The 18,382-nt window shown below is 39.5% G+C and overlaps 4 protein-coding genes across 4 annotated transcripts; 2 read left to right on the forward strand and 2 right to left on the reverse strand.

The window, feature by feature from the left end:
* Nucleotides 1-427: 427 nt before the first annotated feature.
* Nucleotides 428-2,557, reverse strand: LOC111646194 (uncharacterized). The gene is made up of 2 exons (XM_023395625.2): nt 2,281-2,557; nt 428-1,969 (listed from the first exon to the last, which is right to left on the reverse strand). Exons 1-2 carry the CDS (start codon nt 2,450-2,452, stop codon nt 987-989), a joined length of 1,155 nt encoding a protein of 384 aa, XP_023251393.1. The 5' UTR covers nt 2,453-2,557; the 3' UTR covers nt 428-986.
* Nucleotides 2,558-3,358: 801 nt separating this feature from the next.
* On the reverse strand, nt 3,359-6,566 carry LOC147817395 (uncharacterized). The gene is made up of 2 exons (XM_087170879.1): nt 6,147-6,566; nt 3,359-5,182 (listed from the first exon to the last, which is right to left on the reverse strand). Exons 1-2 carry the CDS (start codon nt 6,316-6,318, stop codon nt 3,828-3,830), a joined length of 1,527 nt encoding a protein of 508 aa, XP_087027005.1. The 5' UTR covers nt 6,319-6,566; the 3' UTR covers nt 3,359-3,827.
* Nucleotides 6,567-10,148: 3,582 nt separating this feature from the next.
* On the forward strand, nt 10,149-14,077 carry LOC111646192 (uncharacterized). The gene is made up of 2 exons (XM_023395624.2): nt 10,149-10,584; nt 11,867-14,077. Exons 1-2 carry the CDS (start codon nt 10,413-10,415, stop codon nt 12,889-12,891), a joined length of 1,197 nt encoding a protein of 398 aa, XP_023251392.1. The 5' UTR covers nt 10,149-10,412; the 3' UTR covers nt 12,892-14,077.
* Nucleotides 14,078-14,492: 415 nt separating this feature from the next.
* LOC111646201 (uncharacterized) lies at nt 14,493-15,634 on the forward strand. Its single transcript, XM_087170888.1, has 3 exons — nt 14,493-14,522; nt 14,822-14,963; nt 15,180-15,634. Exons 1-3 carry the CDS (start codon nt 14,493-14,495, stop codon nt 15,632-15,634), a joined length of 627 nt encoding a protein of 208 aa, XP_087027014.1.
* Nucleotides 15,635-18,382: the final 2,748 nt, after the last annotated feature.

The raw sequence follows: 18,382 nt of genomic DNA on the forward strand, positions 1-18,382 counted from the left end.
CCTTTGCAACCTTATTCTTTTATACCAATATGTGCTTGTTCCCATAGGAATATTACTGTAAGACGAATCATTTGAATTGTTTATTTTTGTTGTACTTCTACCAAACTGTCTGGTACGTTGTGAGTGACTGTACCGGCAACTGGTTAGTGATGAGCTTGAGTCTCAACAAATGACTGCTCTCTGATTTTCTATCCACTGCACTGCTAATAATATTGTAAGCATTTGCCCTCTCACTGATCCTTTTAATATAGTTTGATGTGATGTGATACATTCCTTTATGCACTGATCCCTGAACATCACCAGTCAAAAGTTTGGACACACTTTCTCACTGCATATATTGCTACCACTTCAAGTGCTGATGCTCATAGTTACCCTAATCGTTCAATCCATCAATTTGGGAACACCAGCATTGAACAAGTATTCTTGTTGTCAAGTCAGCAAGTTTATTTATACAGCCCCTTTAATTTAGAAAAAGACTTATTTTGGTTCAGCATACAGTTCAAACTAGTGATGTAACTAAAATACTGAAGTAAATCTCATCTAAGAGGTCTGTCATTCACATTTGTCGGAAGACTGCACTCACAGAGTTGTTTTTCTGTGAGATTACAATACAAGTTTCAGATACTGTTACGAACAGAAACATGAGTAAAGCAGTCTTATTAAGGGATAAGTCAAGGCAGGTTAACAAAATGTGATATTACTCATGACAATGTGCTACATTAAACTGAGACGGACTTCTTCTCAATGGAAAATAGAGATGTAGGTATTGCAAAAGTGTGTTTTTATAGTTGCTGAACTCTCCTCCCCTCAAGGATCATTTGTATGGTTTCTCCTGTGTAATCTGACAAAAATGTGGCTCTTCAATTAAATCAGTTCCTGTGTGTTTTGTACATGAATTACTACATCTGATTGCTCCCCCACATATTTACAAACACAAGGCTACTTGCCTGTACATCCAACTGAGACACATCAAAGTACGTTTTACCTCAGGTATTGCCGGAATTTGGTTTCTCACCAGTGTGAGTTCTTATGTGAGATTTCAAGACTCTAGTATATGCAAAACATTTCCCACATGTTTCACAAAAATATGGTTTCTCACCTGTGTGCACTCTCATATGTTTCTTCAATGCTGAGGTGTATCTAAAACTTTTCTCACAGGTGTTGCAGGGGTACGGCTTCTCACCTGTGTGAGTTCTCATATGGATAATTAAGCCTGTTCTAGTTCCAAGACTTCTCTCACAAGTTTGGCATGGATACGGCTTCTCACCTGTGTGAGTTCTCATGTGGATCAACAATCCCGCTCTAGTTCTTAGACTTTTCCCACAGGTTTTGCACAGATATGGTTTCTCATCTGTGTGTGTAATCATATGGTCCAACAATTCACTGCGACACCTGAAACCTTTCTCACAAGTGTTGCAAATATATGGTTTCTCACCTGTGTGGATTCTCATGTGAATCAACAGGTCACTTTTCCACCTGAAACCTTTATCACATGTTTGACAAGAAAATGGTTTCTCGCCTGTGTGGATTTTCACATGTTTATTTAATCCAGACCTATACTCAAATGCTTTTCCACAAGTGTCACATTTAAAAGACTTTTCACCTGTGTGAGTTTTAGACTTAGTCTTTGACTCTGAATCTGCAGTTGATCCTGAGTCCACATGTTGACTTCCTGTCTGATCTTGGCTCTCAGCTACAGGCGAGTTGTGAGAGAGGAGCTGGTGGTCAATGTCTGGTTCTGGTTCACTGTGGTCACTTTCCTCATGATCAGGAGTCAACATAAAGGTATCAGTCTCCAGCTTCAGTACAAGCTGCTCTCCCTCCTGACTGGTGCAGGTTTCCTCCTGTTCCTCTTTAACCTTTGGTGGTTCTGGGTCGTCCTGGTCCAGACTGGAGTTCCTCTCCTGGTTCCGGAGCTGCTGGTCACTGGGAACCTCCTCCTCCTGACAGACATGTTGCTGTGGGAGCTCTGGAGGGACAAAGGGACACAAGAAATAGGTTACACATGGGATGATGGAAAAATGACCTTGCTGAAGTTAGTTTCAGATTCGACATTGAAGAGGAAAGTTCCGTTACAATAATAAGTGATGATTTGTCTAATAATTGTTTTCTTTTTATGCTTTATACTTCTATTTCTATGCTTCTGCTTCTTCTGTTAAGCACATTGAATGACCTCTGTCTGTGATAATGTGAACACCGGAGAAATAAACAGTGAATTAAGTCCAATATGAGCCAAATTCCTTAGTTAGTATTTATCAAGACCATTTTGGTTTTACACACCTGTCCTGTGTAACTTAATTCCAGGTTTTAAAACGATATCCAGCAGTCTGCGCTGACGACCGACCTCTTCCTCGTACTGGACGACGGTTTTCTCAAAGACTCCGAATATTTCTTCAGCAGCAGCAGTTAGTCGCTCGTTGACGAACTCTCTCAGATACTGAAGAGAAGACATCGCTGCTTCGTTACAGCTGGAATATTTAGCTGAGATACGACCACACCACCGTCTTCAAGCTGCCATCACACATCCACAGAGCTAACGCTGCTAGCGCCTCCTCTGTTTACTTCCGCCGGGTGTCACACTGTGAAGTCCCCGAAATGCAAACGAGTAAAACTTTAGTTCCGCCTGTAGTTTGGATGTTTTCCATCTGTCGCTTCATTTCACAGGGATTTCAGGTTATTTCCCCTTTACTACATTTTACAGCTTAAGCAAAAACTGAAACCTGGAGGGCTGCAAAACTAGGATGCCTAATGTTGCCATTGAACTCTCTGGAGGGGTCATGACTAACCTTAAATAGTGCAAAGGTAATTGGTAAACTGCCAAAGGAAGAAAATCTTCAGGTCATGAAAAACCAAACATATAACAAAATTTCATACAAAAAGGCATTTCTCAAGGATCAAGCAATTGGTTAATGTACAGTTAAAGGGAAAGGGTAAAAGTGGAGGGGGGCACACATGGGACACCAGAATGTCACCTTTGAACCCTCTGGATGTCTCAAGGGCTTATCAATGCAATACTAATGGTGGACCATCTGATGAAGTGATTACCCCCACTTAAACTCAAGAAATCAAGGGAGTTGTGATTGTATTACGGGATAGTTACAAGTCCTATGAGCTCAACTTGTATTCTTACATTATCACCTTTGCTGTTAGAAAAAATACTCGAGATCACAAAAATGATTTGGCGCTATACAAATAAATTGAACTGAAAAAATACAATTATTTTCCCTCATTCCTTTACACAGTAAGTCATTCATTTACATTTGTTGGAAAGATGCAGTCAATCTTTTTACCTAAGATTTTGGAGATTACAAGTTTTGAGGAAATACTCTTGCAAACAAAAACATGAATAACAGTCATATAAAAGGGAACAAATGAAGGTAGTTTATTGTTGGCAATGTAATACGTTAAAGTAAGATACTGTGCCACATACATGTTCAAGCATATAAATCCAGGGTGTCATGCAACCACCTGTACATTGTTCCTTCCATGCACTCAGTTATGTTGCTGCCAGTCACTTGTCTGCAGTCTCAAATAATTCCATTCAAAACTCCACACAGACTGGCAGAAACAGAGGGTTAGACTGCACCCTCTGCTTCTCCTGAGAATCCTTAAATTGGCACTATTCAAGTGTCATAACATGGCTGAATTTCTTTCCCAGGCTGACCATCAGTGTTTGGCCAAAGTTCAGAATGCTTGCTCATACCAGCACATGCTCAATCATTAGCAACTGACTGGAGCTCACCCAATGATGATCAGGGTATTTATAAAAGTTTTTTTTTTTTTTAATCTCTGAAAGATCCCCTATGTGTTTTGTAAATATACGACTTTTAACCAGTGTGAATTCTTGCATGCTTTTTCAAGGCTGACAAATGACAAAATCTTTTCCCACAGGAGCCGCAGGTGTATGGCCTGTCACCCGTGTGACTTCTCATGTGGACTTTCAAGGTACTACTACATACAAAACTTTTCCCACATTCTTCACAAGAATATGGCTTTTCACCTGTGTGAGTTCTTAGGTGGACTTTCAAGACACTGCTACGTACAAAATTTTTCCCACATATTTTGCAAGGATATGGTTTCTCACCTGTGTGAGTTGTCATATGCCTTTTTAATCCAGACTTGTCAATGAATCTTTTCCCACAGGTGTTGCAGGAGTGTGGCTTCTCACCTGTGTGAACTCTTTTATGTTTTTTCAATGTAGACTTGTCAATACATCTTTTCCCACAGGTGTTGCAGGGGTACGGCTTCTCACCTGTATGAGTTCTTATGTGGACTTTCAAGTCACCACTAGATACAAACCCTTTCCCACATGTTTCACAAGAATATGGCTTCTCACCTGTATGCATTCTCATATGAATTTTATATGATGAACTGTCACTAAATCTTTTCCCACAGGTTTCACAACAAAATGGCTTCTCACCTGTGTGAGTTCTAACGTGGACCTTCAAGACAGTACTACGTACAAAACTTTTGCCACATGTTTCACAAGAATATGGCCTCTCACCTGTGTGAGTTGTCATATGCTTTTTCAGTGTTAACATATCAATAAATCTTTTCCCACAGTTGCTGCAGGGGAAAGGGAGCTCACCCGTGTGAGTTCTTATGTGTTTAAAAAAACCTGTTCTACTTCGGAAACTCTTCCCACATGTTTTGCACACACACGGTTTCTCACCTGTGTGGATTTTCATATGTTTGTTCAATTTGTACCTATAATCAAATGCTTTTCCACAAGTGTCACATTTGAAAGACTTTTCACGTTTGTGAGTTTTAGACTCAGTCTTTGACATGGGAGAGTTGTGTTCATTGTCACTGAGACTCTTGGTTTTGTGATGTCTCTCATGTGGCTTTGAGTCTGCATCGGTAGTTGAGCCTGAGTCCACATGTTGACTTCCTGTCTGATCTTGGCTCTCGGCTACAGGAGAGGTGTGAGAGAGGAGCTGGTGGTTACTTTCTGGTTCACTGTGGTCACTTTCCTCATGATCAAGAGTCAACATAAAGGTATCAGTCTCAAGCTTCAGTACAAGCTGCTCTCCGTCCTGACTGGTGCAGATTTCCTCCTGTTCCTCTTTAATCTGTAGTGGTTCTGGGTCGTCCTGGTCCAGACAGGAGTTCCTCTCCTGGTTCCAGAGCTGCTGGTCAGTGAGAACCTCCTCGTCCTGACAGACATGTTGCTGTGGGAGCTCTGGAGGGACAAAGGGATACAAGAAATAGGTTACACATGGGATGATGGAAAAATGACATTGCTGAAGTTAGTTTCAGATTCAACAATTAAGGGGACAGTTAAGTTGAAATACCAACGAAATGATTCTTTGGGGGGAGGGTGTAAGGACATTGTCCTTGAATCTTACTCTGTTCAAAACCCACTTTCAAATGTGTCAAATCTTTTCTTTAAAAAAAAAAAAAGCATAAAAAAGAGGTGATTTTAGTTTGCTCCATCCAGACAACAATAGCCCAGGTATATCTCTACTTACCATACCTGGACTTAAGTGCTGAAAGACAGTTTCAGATTTTCAATTTTATAATTCTCTGTTTAGACATGAAAAACAGTGATTTCAAAACCCCCACCCAAGTCCATAAAGCCTATACTGTTTTTGTGATTACAGAAATATAAAGATTTAGCAGCAACGGGATTACCACAACATATCAATTAGTAGCTTTAAATTTATTAAGTCTCTAGGAAACGTGTCATGGAAAGAATTGGAAGATTAAGTGAACAAAATTAAAGGTATAAAGATATTTTGTGTCTGTATTTCAAAGAGTGAAAATAACTCTTGTAAATTTGTTTTTAAGTGAGAAGGAGGAGATGTTTATCGAACCAGAAATGAAATAAACAGACTAAAGGTTTCACAGATCTGAAACGGGCTTCTCTGGGATAATGTATTCCAGTTTCCATCAGTTTAAGTGGTCCAATGTTGTTTACGAGTATCAGTGATTTTTCATTTTATACGTTTGTTTTTTGTGCATTTTCATAAAGAGAGTAAATTTTCAGGTAAAAGTAAAAGTCCAGGTTTGATTAGTACAAGTTTTGTTTTTTTAAGTTAGACCGGGTCTCTTGTTATCTGGATGGAGAAAACACAGCGAATTAAGTCCAATATAAGTCACATTCCTTAGTTAGTCTTCATTAAGACCATCGTGGTTTTACACACCTGTCCTGTGTAACTTAATTCCAGGTTTTAAAACGATATCCAGCAGTCTGCGCTGACGACCGACCTCTTCCTCGTACTGGACGACGGTTTTCTCAAAGACTCCGAATATTTCTTCAGCAGCAGCAGTTAGTCGCTCGTTGACGAACTCTCTCAGATACTGAAGAGAAGACATCGCTGCTTCGTTACAGCTGGAATATTTAGCTGAGATACGACCACACCACCGTCTTCAAGCTGTCATCACACATCCACAGAGCTAACGCTGCTAGCGCCTCCTCTGTTTACTTCCGGTGGGTGTCACACTGCGAAGTTCCGGCAGTGCGAGCAAGTCAGCTTATCGTTCCGCTCTTCACTTGGTGTCAAGGGGAACGGGAGAATAAAACAAGGTAGCTCAATTTTTCCGTCACTTTCTTCAGTTGTTGCAGAAATGTTCTTGATCTATTGAGTGTGATTAAGAACCAAACAGTCATAGTAGAATTAAATGTATTGCGGCTTTCTATTACCTTAAAAGTCGCTTGTGAGGCAGTATGGGTCCTGTGTATTTGTGTGACACGCTTGCTGCTGTTCCAGGGAAGCACACTGGCCCTCATTTATCAAACGAACGTGCGGCAGAAAACCGTGCGTACGTCCATTTCCACGCAAGCTTCGGCATTTATCAATTTGGACGTGAGCGGACGCTACGATCAGATCTCACGTCAGGTCTGAGCTCGTGTACGCAAATCTGGATTTGCGGTGCAGCAGCAAAATCTGGCTGAGTCTGAAAAGAATTATTAAACAAACCTCAAAATAAACAGTCACATATTTAGAACAGATCAAAACGGATTCTTAAAACGAATAAAACAAGATTAAAAAAATTTGAATTTTAAAAAAGCCCTCATTTTTTACTGAACATGACATGTAAGTATTGCACATTAAAATTTGAAATAATAATAAATACAAGCAGAAATGTGTGTTTGCAAATTAACTCATGGCAAAATTGTGTAATTGTTTTTGTTTTTTCCGATGGGTGTGACACAACTGGAACAACAATTAAACATCTGGTGAGATAATCATTGTTGCACTGTGGTTGGCCAGATAGATGTGTATAAGAGACAGATCGTACGAACAATTCTGCGCTCAGATCTGCGCCTGTTTTCACGCAAGATTGATAAATGAGGGCCACTGAGTCCAAAGAACATTTCGTAGGTTTTAATTTTGCAATTGGATGATACAGCGGCTCCACACGCGCCCATATGCTGTTACATGTGTACAAAACAAACAAAAGGAACATTAGCGATCATAACACGGTCAACAAAAACTACGGCTACCCAGCCTTGCCTCACTCCCCCAGTGCAGGTGAGGCAGGTTATAATATACCCTACCGGCTGTCAACGACTGTGCCCACGTGACTCCAAACACCGCACATCCCCATGGCAACAAGACCAACCCACAAAACAAACGATCGGAACCAATATACGGCTCCGACAAAATGTGAATTAGTGATACAAGGCTAAGGCGGACGGCCCGGACACGGGATCTTTGTGTGTCTTTCTGTGTGGCGTTTGCATGTTCTCCCCGTGCCAGTGTGGGTTCCCTCCGGGTTCTCCGGCTTCCTCCCACAGTCCAAAGACATTCAAAATGGGGACTAGGCTAATTGGATAATCTAAATTCGCCCGAGAAGATGCTGGGATAGGCTCCAGCCCCCCCGCGACCCTACTAGAGGATAGGCGGTAGAAAATGAATGACTGAATAATGCAAGGCTGCTCATTGTGGCAGCATATGGTATTACCATTAAATCTAAAGTTTAATTTATACAGTAAACTTGCTCCATGTGTCAAATAAACGTAGGGGAGCAAAACATGTGTCTGTTAAATATCGTAATTTAGATGTAACATAAAATTATTGATTTTTTTTCTTTTTAATTGAAGTGATCATGGTTAAATATCTGTGCTACTTAGATCCACTCTTGGCCATCTAAGGACAATCAGTGTCATATTTGGGTAGAGTACTAGAGTAAATGTACTCAGTTACATTTCATTACTGTAAAGAAGCTTGTTAAATATCAAGCACTCCCATTAATAAAACTACCAAACGGTATCATATGATTCTTTAACTTAACCTCTAGCAGGTGAACATTAAACCTGCAGTGTGGAACTTTTGTCTATGGTGGCTCCTTCTGACACCATGTCCTGTTGTCCTTATATACATCGTAAACACATCTTGAGGCTCAACACACAAGCACCCAACGGGAAGCTGCATGTTGTTTCCAAGACTTATTATGTGTCCCCTGAGCAGCAAAGTACAATGTGGCAGTTAAAAAAAAAAGTCATTTAATAAGTCAGTCATTTTCATTTGTAGGAAGTATGCACTTGGACAGTACAATACAAGTTTCAAAGAAATACCACAAACAGAAATGTAAGTAATGTAATACAGTCATATGAAGAGAAAAAGTGAAAGTACATTAAAAAAAAAACCTGATGGCATTGTACTACGTTCAAACGAAGTAGGGCTGTAGTCTACTGAAGAAAATCTTGGTCACTGAAATCGTATCTACTCTTCAATCAATGACCAGCCATAGAGGAAAAACCCTCCATGCCTTCTCAAAATTGACTAAATCAGTCACAGTTCACAGAGTGCACTCTACCTGAATTATGAATAAACAAAAAGCTAGTATTTGCTGCATAACATATTGAAATATGCCAATTCTGATTTGTTCCAATGATATGCTCTTCTCTGACCAATGGGAATTAGGTTCGACCAGTCAATGTGGCGACTACACCCCTAAAACTAAGATACTGTGACCTCCTATCAGTGGGAAATTTTATACATTCAATTACAGAGAAGCAGTTATTGTAAAAGTTTGTTTCTTTCAGTTGCTGAAATCTTCTTCACTCAAGTTTCATCTGTATGGTTTCTCCTGCGTAAATTGATTCTCTAACAAAAACCTTTCCTACAAGAGCTGCAATTGTGTGATTCTTCACTTGTCAGTTCCCCTGTTTTGTCCATGAACAACTAAAATTGAGTGCTCTCCAAGATATTTTGCAAACACAAAGCTACTTGCCTGTATGTGATATTATATGTCTTCCCACCTGAGATACATCCCAATATCTTTTCCCTCAGCTGTTGCTGGTATATGACTTCCCATCTCTGTGGATTTTTCAATGAGTGTTCAATGAAGACAGCAGAGTGAATTTTTACTCAAAGATGTTACAAAGGTATGGTTTCTCACATGTGTGTGTTCTCATGTGTGTTTTTAAAGCTGAAGTGCGACTGTATCTTTTTCCTCGTGTTGCAGGGGTATGGCTTCTCACCTGTGTGAGTTCTTATGTGGACTTTTAAATCACTATTACATATTAAACTTTTTCCACATGTTTCACAAGAATATGGCCTCTCACCTGTGTGAGTTCTCTTGTGGATCAACAACTCATATCTCCATCTGAAACTTTTCTAACAGGTGTTGCAAACATGTGACTTCTCACCAGTGCGAGTTCTCATATGCACTTTCAATTTGTGACATAAACATAAATCTTTTCCCATTGGTGCTACAAGAGTATGGTTTCTCACCTGTGTGTACTCGCATGTGGATTCAAAGCACTGCTACAAAAAAAATTTCCCACATATTTTGCAGTAATATTCTTTCTCATCTGTGCAAGTTCGTGAGAAGGCAAGTGAATTCTACGTTTGAAACTTTTCTCACGTGTGTGTTTTTATATGGACTTTTTAAGACACAACTACTTGCAAAACTTCTCCCACATGTTTTACAAATATATGACTTCTCATCTGTGTGTTCTCATGTGGATCAACAAACTACTCTTCCATTTGAAACCTTTCTCACATGTTCCGCACGAATATGGCTTCTCACCTGTGTGTTTTCTCATGTGAATCAACGACCACACCACCGTCTTCAAGCTGACGCTGCTAGCGCTCCTTTTGTTTACTTCCGCCGGGTGCCACACTGTGAAGTTCCGGTAGTGCGGCCGGTCAGTTTTTTCTTCCGCTTTCAATTCGGCGCTAACAGCGTTAGCTCTGTGGCTGTGTGATGCTAGCTTGTAACCCATCTCTCCCATGTCAAAGACTTTCTCTGAGACTTATGGAAAAGCTTTTGAGTACAAGTCCAGGATGAATATACGGACTTGCGCTTAACTGAAGCCGGAACTTCACAGTGTGACACCCGGCGGAAGTAAACAGAGGACGCGCTAGCAGCGTTAGCTCTGTGGATGTGTGATGGCAGCTTGAAGACGGTGGTGTGGTCGTATCTCAGCTAAATATTCCAGCTGTAACGAAGCAGCGATGTCTTCTCTTCAGTATCTGAGAGAGTTCGTCAACGAGCGACTAACTGCTGCTGCTGAAGAAATATTCGGAGTCTTTGAGAAAACCGTCGTCCAGTACGAGGAAGAGGTCGGTCGTCAGCGCAGACTGCTGGATATCGTTTTAAAACCTGGAATTAAGTTACACAGGACAGGTGTGTAAAACCACGATGGTCTTAATGAAGACTAACTAAGGAATGTGACTTATATTGGACTTAATTCGCTGTGTTTTCTCCATCCAGATAACAAGAGACCAGGTCTAACTTAAAAACCTCATGTTTATCAAAGCTGGATTTCACTCCACAAGTTTGTTCTGACCGTTAAAAAGCCAAATCCACATATTCTTGTATCCACTTAAAGAACAAAGGCTTCACAAATGTGAAACTGTTGTAAACAGTCTTTACACTCTCCCATTCATTCTGGTTTAGATTTGACAAGTGTAGTCTATATCGACACACTGTTTTTTATGTTGTTAATTTCATTAAATCTATATGTTGTTAATTTCATTAACAACATATAGATTTCACAAATTTGACAATGTGTTTCAAACAGTATGAAAGATTCAGTGACAATTTGTGGTGAGAACGGGGCTTAAAGTTTTCCAGCACCGTGCCGGATCTGCGACGTAACGCTGTGGGAGGAAAGATGAAAGATGAAAAGTCAATACACTTGGGAATTTGTTGAGGATGCGGTTTATCATGTTCGAGGTAATAAAGTTCACCTACCACTGACATGAGAGGAACGCAGCTCTCACTCTCAACCTAAACAGACACTGAACATAACCAACTTCACTAGCCAATCAGGTGCAGCCCGAGGCGGGTCTTGGCAACACTGGCGGTGCAGGATCCAGCGGCTTGAAGGAGCCGGGCGCTTGTTTCTGCAGTGTGCTCGAGGAAGCTGCCACCGGCGGGAAAAGGTGCTCTCGCGGTGTTAAAGCTGCTGTCCGTGCACTCCAACATACAGCTACGTTACCGGGAGCGACAGTTACAGTTGACTCTCAGTCATCAATGACTGTGACCGTGTCTGCGATCAAAAAATACGTGTGTGCACGTTCAAAGCTGAACATGATCTGTCCTTCACAAGTTCTTTGTTTACAAGCGAAAAAGAATGAAAAAATAAGTGATAGTGGCCTACTTGATTTTACTTTAAACTCCAGTTCACCAGTTCTTTAAGCACTTCAATGTTACTGTATTCTTTTTATCTTCAATATTTATTTTTCATTATTATGTTTTTCAGAAGGAAGCACTTAAATGTTGCTAATAGTATTGCTGTATTGTTTACAGTTGTGTTTTACGTTGCACATACTTTTATAGAGAATAGAGAAAAATGGTGCAAAGCACATATTGTATATGTTTAATCTGAAACTAACTTCAATGTAATTTTTCAATCATCACTTGTGTATCATACAGTATTTCTTGTGTCCCTTTGTCCCTCCAGAGCTCCCACAGCAACATGTCTGTCAGGAGGAGGAGGTTCTCAGTGACCAGCAGCTCTGGAACCAGGAGAGGAACTCCAGTCTGGACCAGGACGACCCAGAACCACCAAAGGTTAAAGAGGAACAGGAGGAAACCTGCACCAGTCAGGAGGGAGAGCAGCTTGTACTGAAACTGGAGACTGATACCTTTATGTTGACTCCTGATCATGAGGAAAGTGACCACAGTGAACCAGAACCAGACAGTGACCACCAGCTCCTCTCTCACACCTCGCCTGTAGCTGAGAGCCAAGATCAGACAGGAAGTCAACATGTGGACTCAGGATCAACTAGAGACGCAGAGTCAAAGCCACAGAAGAGACGTAAGAAAAAAAGGGGTCACCGTAACAATAATTACATCTCTCCCATGTCAAAGACTGAGTCTAAATGTCTCGCACGTAAAAAGTCTTTTAAATGTGACACTTGTGAAAAAGCGTTTGAGTCCAAGTACAGATTGAATAAACATCTAAGAACACATACAGTTGATAGACCATATACTTGTGAAGCATGTGAGAGACGTTTCACAAACAGACGAAACTTGTTGGACCACATGAGAAAACACAGAATTGAGAATCCGTTTACATGCAAAACATGTGGGAAGAGTTTTACTGGTAAAATGGCCTTTCTCTTCCACATGAAAACTCACACAAGTGAGAAATCATATTCATGTGAGACATGTGGGAAAAATCATTGTAGCAAGTCTGCACTGGAAGATCACAAAAGAACCCACACAGGTGAGAAGCCATATTCTTGTGGAACATGTGGGAAAGGTTTTGGACGTAGTAGTAATCTGAAAGTCCACATGAGAATTCACACAGGTGAGAAGCCGTACACCTGCAACACCTGTAGGAAAAGATTTGCTTATAGGTCAGTTTTGAAAGCACACGTGAGACTGCACACAGGTGAGAGGCCATACTCCTGTGACACCTGTGGGAAAGGTTTCATTCAGTTGTCAGAGTTAAAAAAGCATGTAAGAATACACCTAGGTTAAAAGTTGGATTATTTACAACACATGGGAGAGCTTTCAGACTTAGTGGTGAACTGAAAGTCAGCATGAGAAGAGCCAACACTAGTGAGAAACCATATCACCAAACAGGCCTTATGTTTGAAAATCACGAGGTAGAGCATTCGGTTGTTGCTCATGGACAAAACGGGAACCGACAGAAGTGAAGAACCACACAATTGCAGTTCTTGCAGGAAAGGTTTTTGTCAGAGAATCAGTTAACGCAGGAGAAACCATACAGATGAAACTTGAGTGAAGAAGAGTTCAGCAACTGAATGAAACAGCTCTTTCTTTAGTTAACTATAGCCCTACTTCATTTACTGCACTACATTTCTAATAATGTCATCAGGTTTTGTTAAACTAGTCCTTCATTTGATTATATTTCTCATATTTCTGTTTGCAGCTGGATTGTGCTTAAACCTTGATTTGTAATCTCCCAAATCTCAGAAAAAAACTTGTGAATGACTGACCTCTTAAATGCCTTTTATTTACTGTTGAGTGGTCTGTGAACTCCTGCCAACCAGGCTCTTATCTTTTTTGTCTTGAGCATGTCCTTTTAATTTTATATTTTTATGTATTTTTGATTTCATCCACTAAATACAATTTTTATTTGAAATTTTAAAAATATAAATTAATGGATTGAATGATGAAGGTAACTATGAGCATCATCAGTATAAATGTGGGTAATGTACACAATGATCTCTGCATAAAGTAACGTGGGAAAGGAAATGCTGTTCTTCTGATCTCATGTATTTGTCCAAACAGTGAAGCTCTGTTAGGTGATCATGTCAGAATACCAGATTCACACTGAAGTCTAAAGCTACAAGTAAACTCAGCAGATCAGAGCGACTGACATCCAAAGAGAAAGTAGATGCAGTGAAGAAGAGTTCTTTTCATAGTGTTCAGTTATAACATGTAAGAGCTGTTTCAGTGTTGCAGCTCATTAGCTGGGGGTTCAGGTAAAGTGTGGTATGATACAGTTTGGTGGTTTGATTAATTGAAGTGTCTAATATTGAGCAAGCTTTTTTTACAGCAGTAATAATGTAACTGAGTTCATTTACTAAAGTACTCTACCTATATAAATACAACACTGATTGTTTTAAGATGACCACGACTGATTCTACGTTACATAGACATGAAATCTTTAAAACTTCAATAAAAATAAAAAGAATCAGTGTTTTGTTGAATTTTATTTGATAAGTTTCTTGAAGATAGAGAGGGACACCGCGCTCTCATAATATTTAGTAGCTTGTTCCACCATCAGTGAAGCACAGACCAGAACAGTCTGGACTGAGGCTGCCTCGTGTGCAGGGATGGTGATTCCAGGCTTCATTCCTTGGAGGAACACAGTGGCTGAGATGGAGCATACACTCTAAAAAAAAAAATCGTAAAAAATAGTCAAATGACCTGCTAAAAAAACATACTGCTAAACATTTTAAAGCTGTTAAAGATCATTACGTTTTGAGACTTTTAAAAAAAATTATATTTTTATTGATTTTTTTATACATCTTTTCACCAAAACTATTCTTTCTTAACAGTTTGCATTTGAAATACCTTCGCAGCCCACAGCTTTGGAACCACGGGTCTAGATGGAGCCAACTCTATCCTCTGTAGCTATGGTAACCAATGTCTTATAGATAAGAAGAATAAGAATCCAGGGAGAAGTATTACTGAGAAGAGACTGTCCAACTCTTAATTCAAGAAGGATAAAAGTCAAAACACACATAACAATAGTTAGATAAGTATGTGTGACAGATGAGTTATATATTCTCTGCTGGACGGATTGATGTGGCTTTACCCTGATTCACATGCTGGCTTTATACTGCTCATCATTTTATTCTTGGTGCCAAACTAAATAATAAATAATATTTCTGCCTGAGACATCTGAATTCCTGGTGATCGCCTTCCTCGCCACCAGCCAGCGAAGATTTTATCCACGTTAAATAACCAATGGGAACCTCCTGATCATGCGGAAAGTGACCACAGTGAACCAGAACCAGACAGTGACCACCAGCTCCTCTCTCACACCTCTCCTGTAGCTGAGAGCAAAGACCAGACAGGAAGTCAACATGTGGACTCAGGATCAACTGCAGATTCAAAGTCATAGACTGACTTTAAAACTCACACAGGTGAAAAGTCTTTTAAATGTGACACTTGTAGACAAACCTCTGAGTGCAAGTCAGGATTGAAGAAACATCTGAGAACACACAAAGGTGAGAAAATATATTCTTGTGAAAGATGTGAGAAACGTTTCAAATGGAGGAAAAGTTTGTTGATCCACCTGAGGACACACACAGGTGAGAAACCATATCTTTGTAAAACATGTGGGAAGAGTTTCACAAATAGTCTTGTCTTAAGAGTGCACATAAGAACTCACACAGGTGAGAAGCCATATTCATGCAAAACATGTAGGAAACTTTTTTCTTGTAGTAGTTCACTGACAATACACGTGAGAACACACACAGGTGAGACCCCATACACCTGCAGCTCCTGTAGGAAAAAAATTAGGTCCATGGCAGTATTGAGAGTCTACAAGAGAATTCACTCAGGTGAGAAACCATATTCTTGTGAAACATGTAGGAAAAGTTTTGCATCTAATTATATATTGAAAGTCCACATAAGAACTCACACAGGTGAGAAGCCGTACCACTGCAACACCTGCGGGAAAGGTTTGACTTCCATTTCATCATTGAAGACTTCCATTTCATCAACCAAGATTTTCTTTGGTTGACTACAGCCCTACTTTGTTACTGTAGTACATTTCTAACAATGTCATCAGATCTTGCAAAACTAACCTCATATTTCATATGACTGTATTACTCATATGTCTGTTTGTAGTATTTCTTTGAAACTTTGTAATCTCCCAAATCGGGGGAAAAAAACTGATTACATACTTTCTACAAATGTAAATGACTGACCTCTTAAATGATTTTTATTTTGCTTTTCTTATACACTTCCTCATTTGTATGATTGACATATATATATATATATATATATATATATATGATGATAGATGTTGTTTTTTTTCTCTCTCATGTTGAAGCTCAGAAAGCCTCCAGGGCTGTTGGGTCATTTTTGTTTCCACTTTGCCAACTACAGTCTTTTTGTTTTTGTATAGAATATATACATGGTTTTATCGACAAATAACCGTTTTGTGGGACAGAACTTTAATAACATTTCTTTCAATCCTGGTTCTTTAGTCTTTTTCGAGGAATCTTTTTACTTTTTTCTTGCTTTTAATCCACATTATTATTTATTTATTTACTTTTATTTTTTGCACAATATAGATCATGTGACTTCATAAAAATGATGAGCAACTAAAAGATTCAATATATATGTAATAAAATGAACAGCAATAATAACTAATATCAGAGAAAGAGTGATGATTTTAACTCAATGAGAAATACAGTGTCTAGATTGTGAAACAGAGGAGCAGATGGGATGTGACTGATCGGTTTTCAATCCTAACAAAATGTTTCGGGAGGATCAACATGTTGTGGAGAGTAGTAGAAAAAGAACTCACTCTAACTATATCAGAATATGACAGGTGGGGATGAATCAGACTATAACAGAGAGTAAGGAGACGGGATGTAATTTAAAATGTAGTTTAAAGTATGAAACAATAAATGTCCCCTGTCAGAGTTACTGAGGCCGTGATGTGTAAACACAGTGGTCAGGCCGACAAATGTGACGCCCAAAAAGGCTTTTAAGCAGATATGACACAGACCCCCCCCACCACCACCACCACCACACACACACACACACACACACACACACACACACACACACACTAAAACTATGGACAGACACAATCTGGAGCTGTTTATTTTAAGATTAGTGCATTCCCAGGCCCTAGATGGCTCAAGACTAAGTGCACTAACTGGAAAAAATGGCCACTGCTTCATCTTTCCTTCTGTTTATGTGTGTTTATCTCATGGAAAACAGCTTGACTCGTCAGAGACACTTAAAGGAAAGGAAAGTCCCACTGGCACTGAATCCATCCCACAGTTGCTCTTCATCACCTTCACAGTCTTGTGCATGAAAAACTGAGATGATCATGGAGGTAATTTACAAACACAAAGAACCGAAATTGAAAACTTCTAAATCTCGTCTCGACTCAGAATAAAATTTACCAGAAAATCAGCAAAAGAAAATGCTAATAATCGGTTACTGGTTGTGATTTCTGAAGTCAGCCACATTGAGATGAACGGTTGGCACTGATAACTCAACAAGATCACGTCGTTAAAAGAGCGTCAGTGAGAACAAAGTGGAAAATGTGGCTTTGTTTCATGTTTTCATTTGAGGAACGTGACAGCGTCCTCAGTTCAATATCAATATTTTGTGATGACTCTGTTTAGTGTTGCAGTCTTTAGGGATCTTTTAATCTTTCGATTGAATTATTCAGAAAAAGAGAAGAAGAAATTATGGTGATACTGTTTGGCCAACAAGCCACATTTAAAATGTAATCTATTTTTATTCTCAGCCACACCCTGAAGGCCGTCCAGTGTCAGCTCCTCTAGTGTGACGGTGCCAAGAATACAGAGAGCATCACTTAACATTCCCCGTGAAGAGCTGCACTGTCCGCGGCGTAACCAAACAACCAGGCGGCAACAAACACTGACGGCAGACCCTGATGGACGCAGGGGAGCCCACTCTGCTAGGATTTAGGATTAATGACATTTCCAAAATAAAAGCACCTGCAACCGCACATACTGTTTGTGTAGCTGGGTTTACACCCAGAGCTCTTATTGAATACCTTTGCCTTAGCAAAACAGTCAAACTGAACACATCACAAGAGACCTCAAGCACTTTCTTTTAGAAAATAATCAGCAGATTAATCAATAATGATAATGATGGTTTGTTGCAGCTGTGGCCACGGTTTCATTTCCAGAACTTTGTACATCACACACAGACAAGCTGAGGAAATCAGTTCAAAGTGCTGATGCGGGACTCTGAGTGTGAATTGTTCATATTTTCCATGATTTACATGATTTATGCTTTTAGTGCAAAAGGCACAAAACTGAGTTGAAATAAAATCCTTTACATGTAAATAAATTGTTTTATATTTTCATTTCTTACATATCTCTGCTGTGTTGTTGTGTACAAACAGTAAAACAATAGTTTTTACAACTCTGAGCTTCTCTATAATAATAGTTGGATTGATTGACTATAGATATGAACATTTTCACAGGTGCCTGTGATATATTTCATATATCTTGGGTTCCAAGCAATTTATAATCTGTCAGACTGAAAAAAGGATTCGATGCTGGTGAAATAGTGACGGTTTAAAATGTGTGTGACAGAATTAATACATCAACAAATATCAAAATGGACTCCAGAGGGTTTTCAAACAAATTAAAAGTCAATCAATATTAATATCAGTGTTGTGTTTTCCCCATGTGACCAAAACATTAATACAGGTTTAAATAAAAGTACAAATTATTATCATCATCTAATTAAAGTGTCAAAGTAAAAGCAC

This window comes from Seriola lalandi, unplaced genomic scaffold (genome assembly GCF_002814215.2).
Source record: "Seriola lalandi dorsalis isolate HSWRI2012SDOR001 ecotype SW California unplaced genomic scaffold, Sedor1 jcf7180002054966, whole genome shotgun sequence".
Classification (NCBI taxonomy): domain Eukaryota; kingdom Metazoa; phylum Chordata; class Actinopteri; order Carangiformes; family Carangidae; genus Seriola; species Seriola lalandi.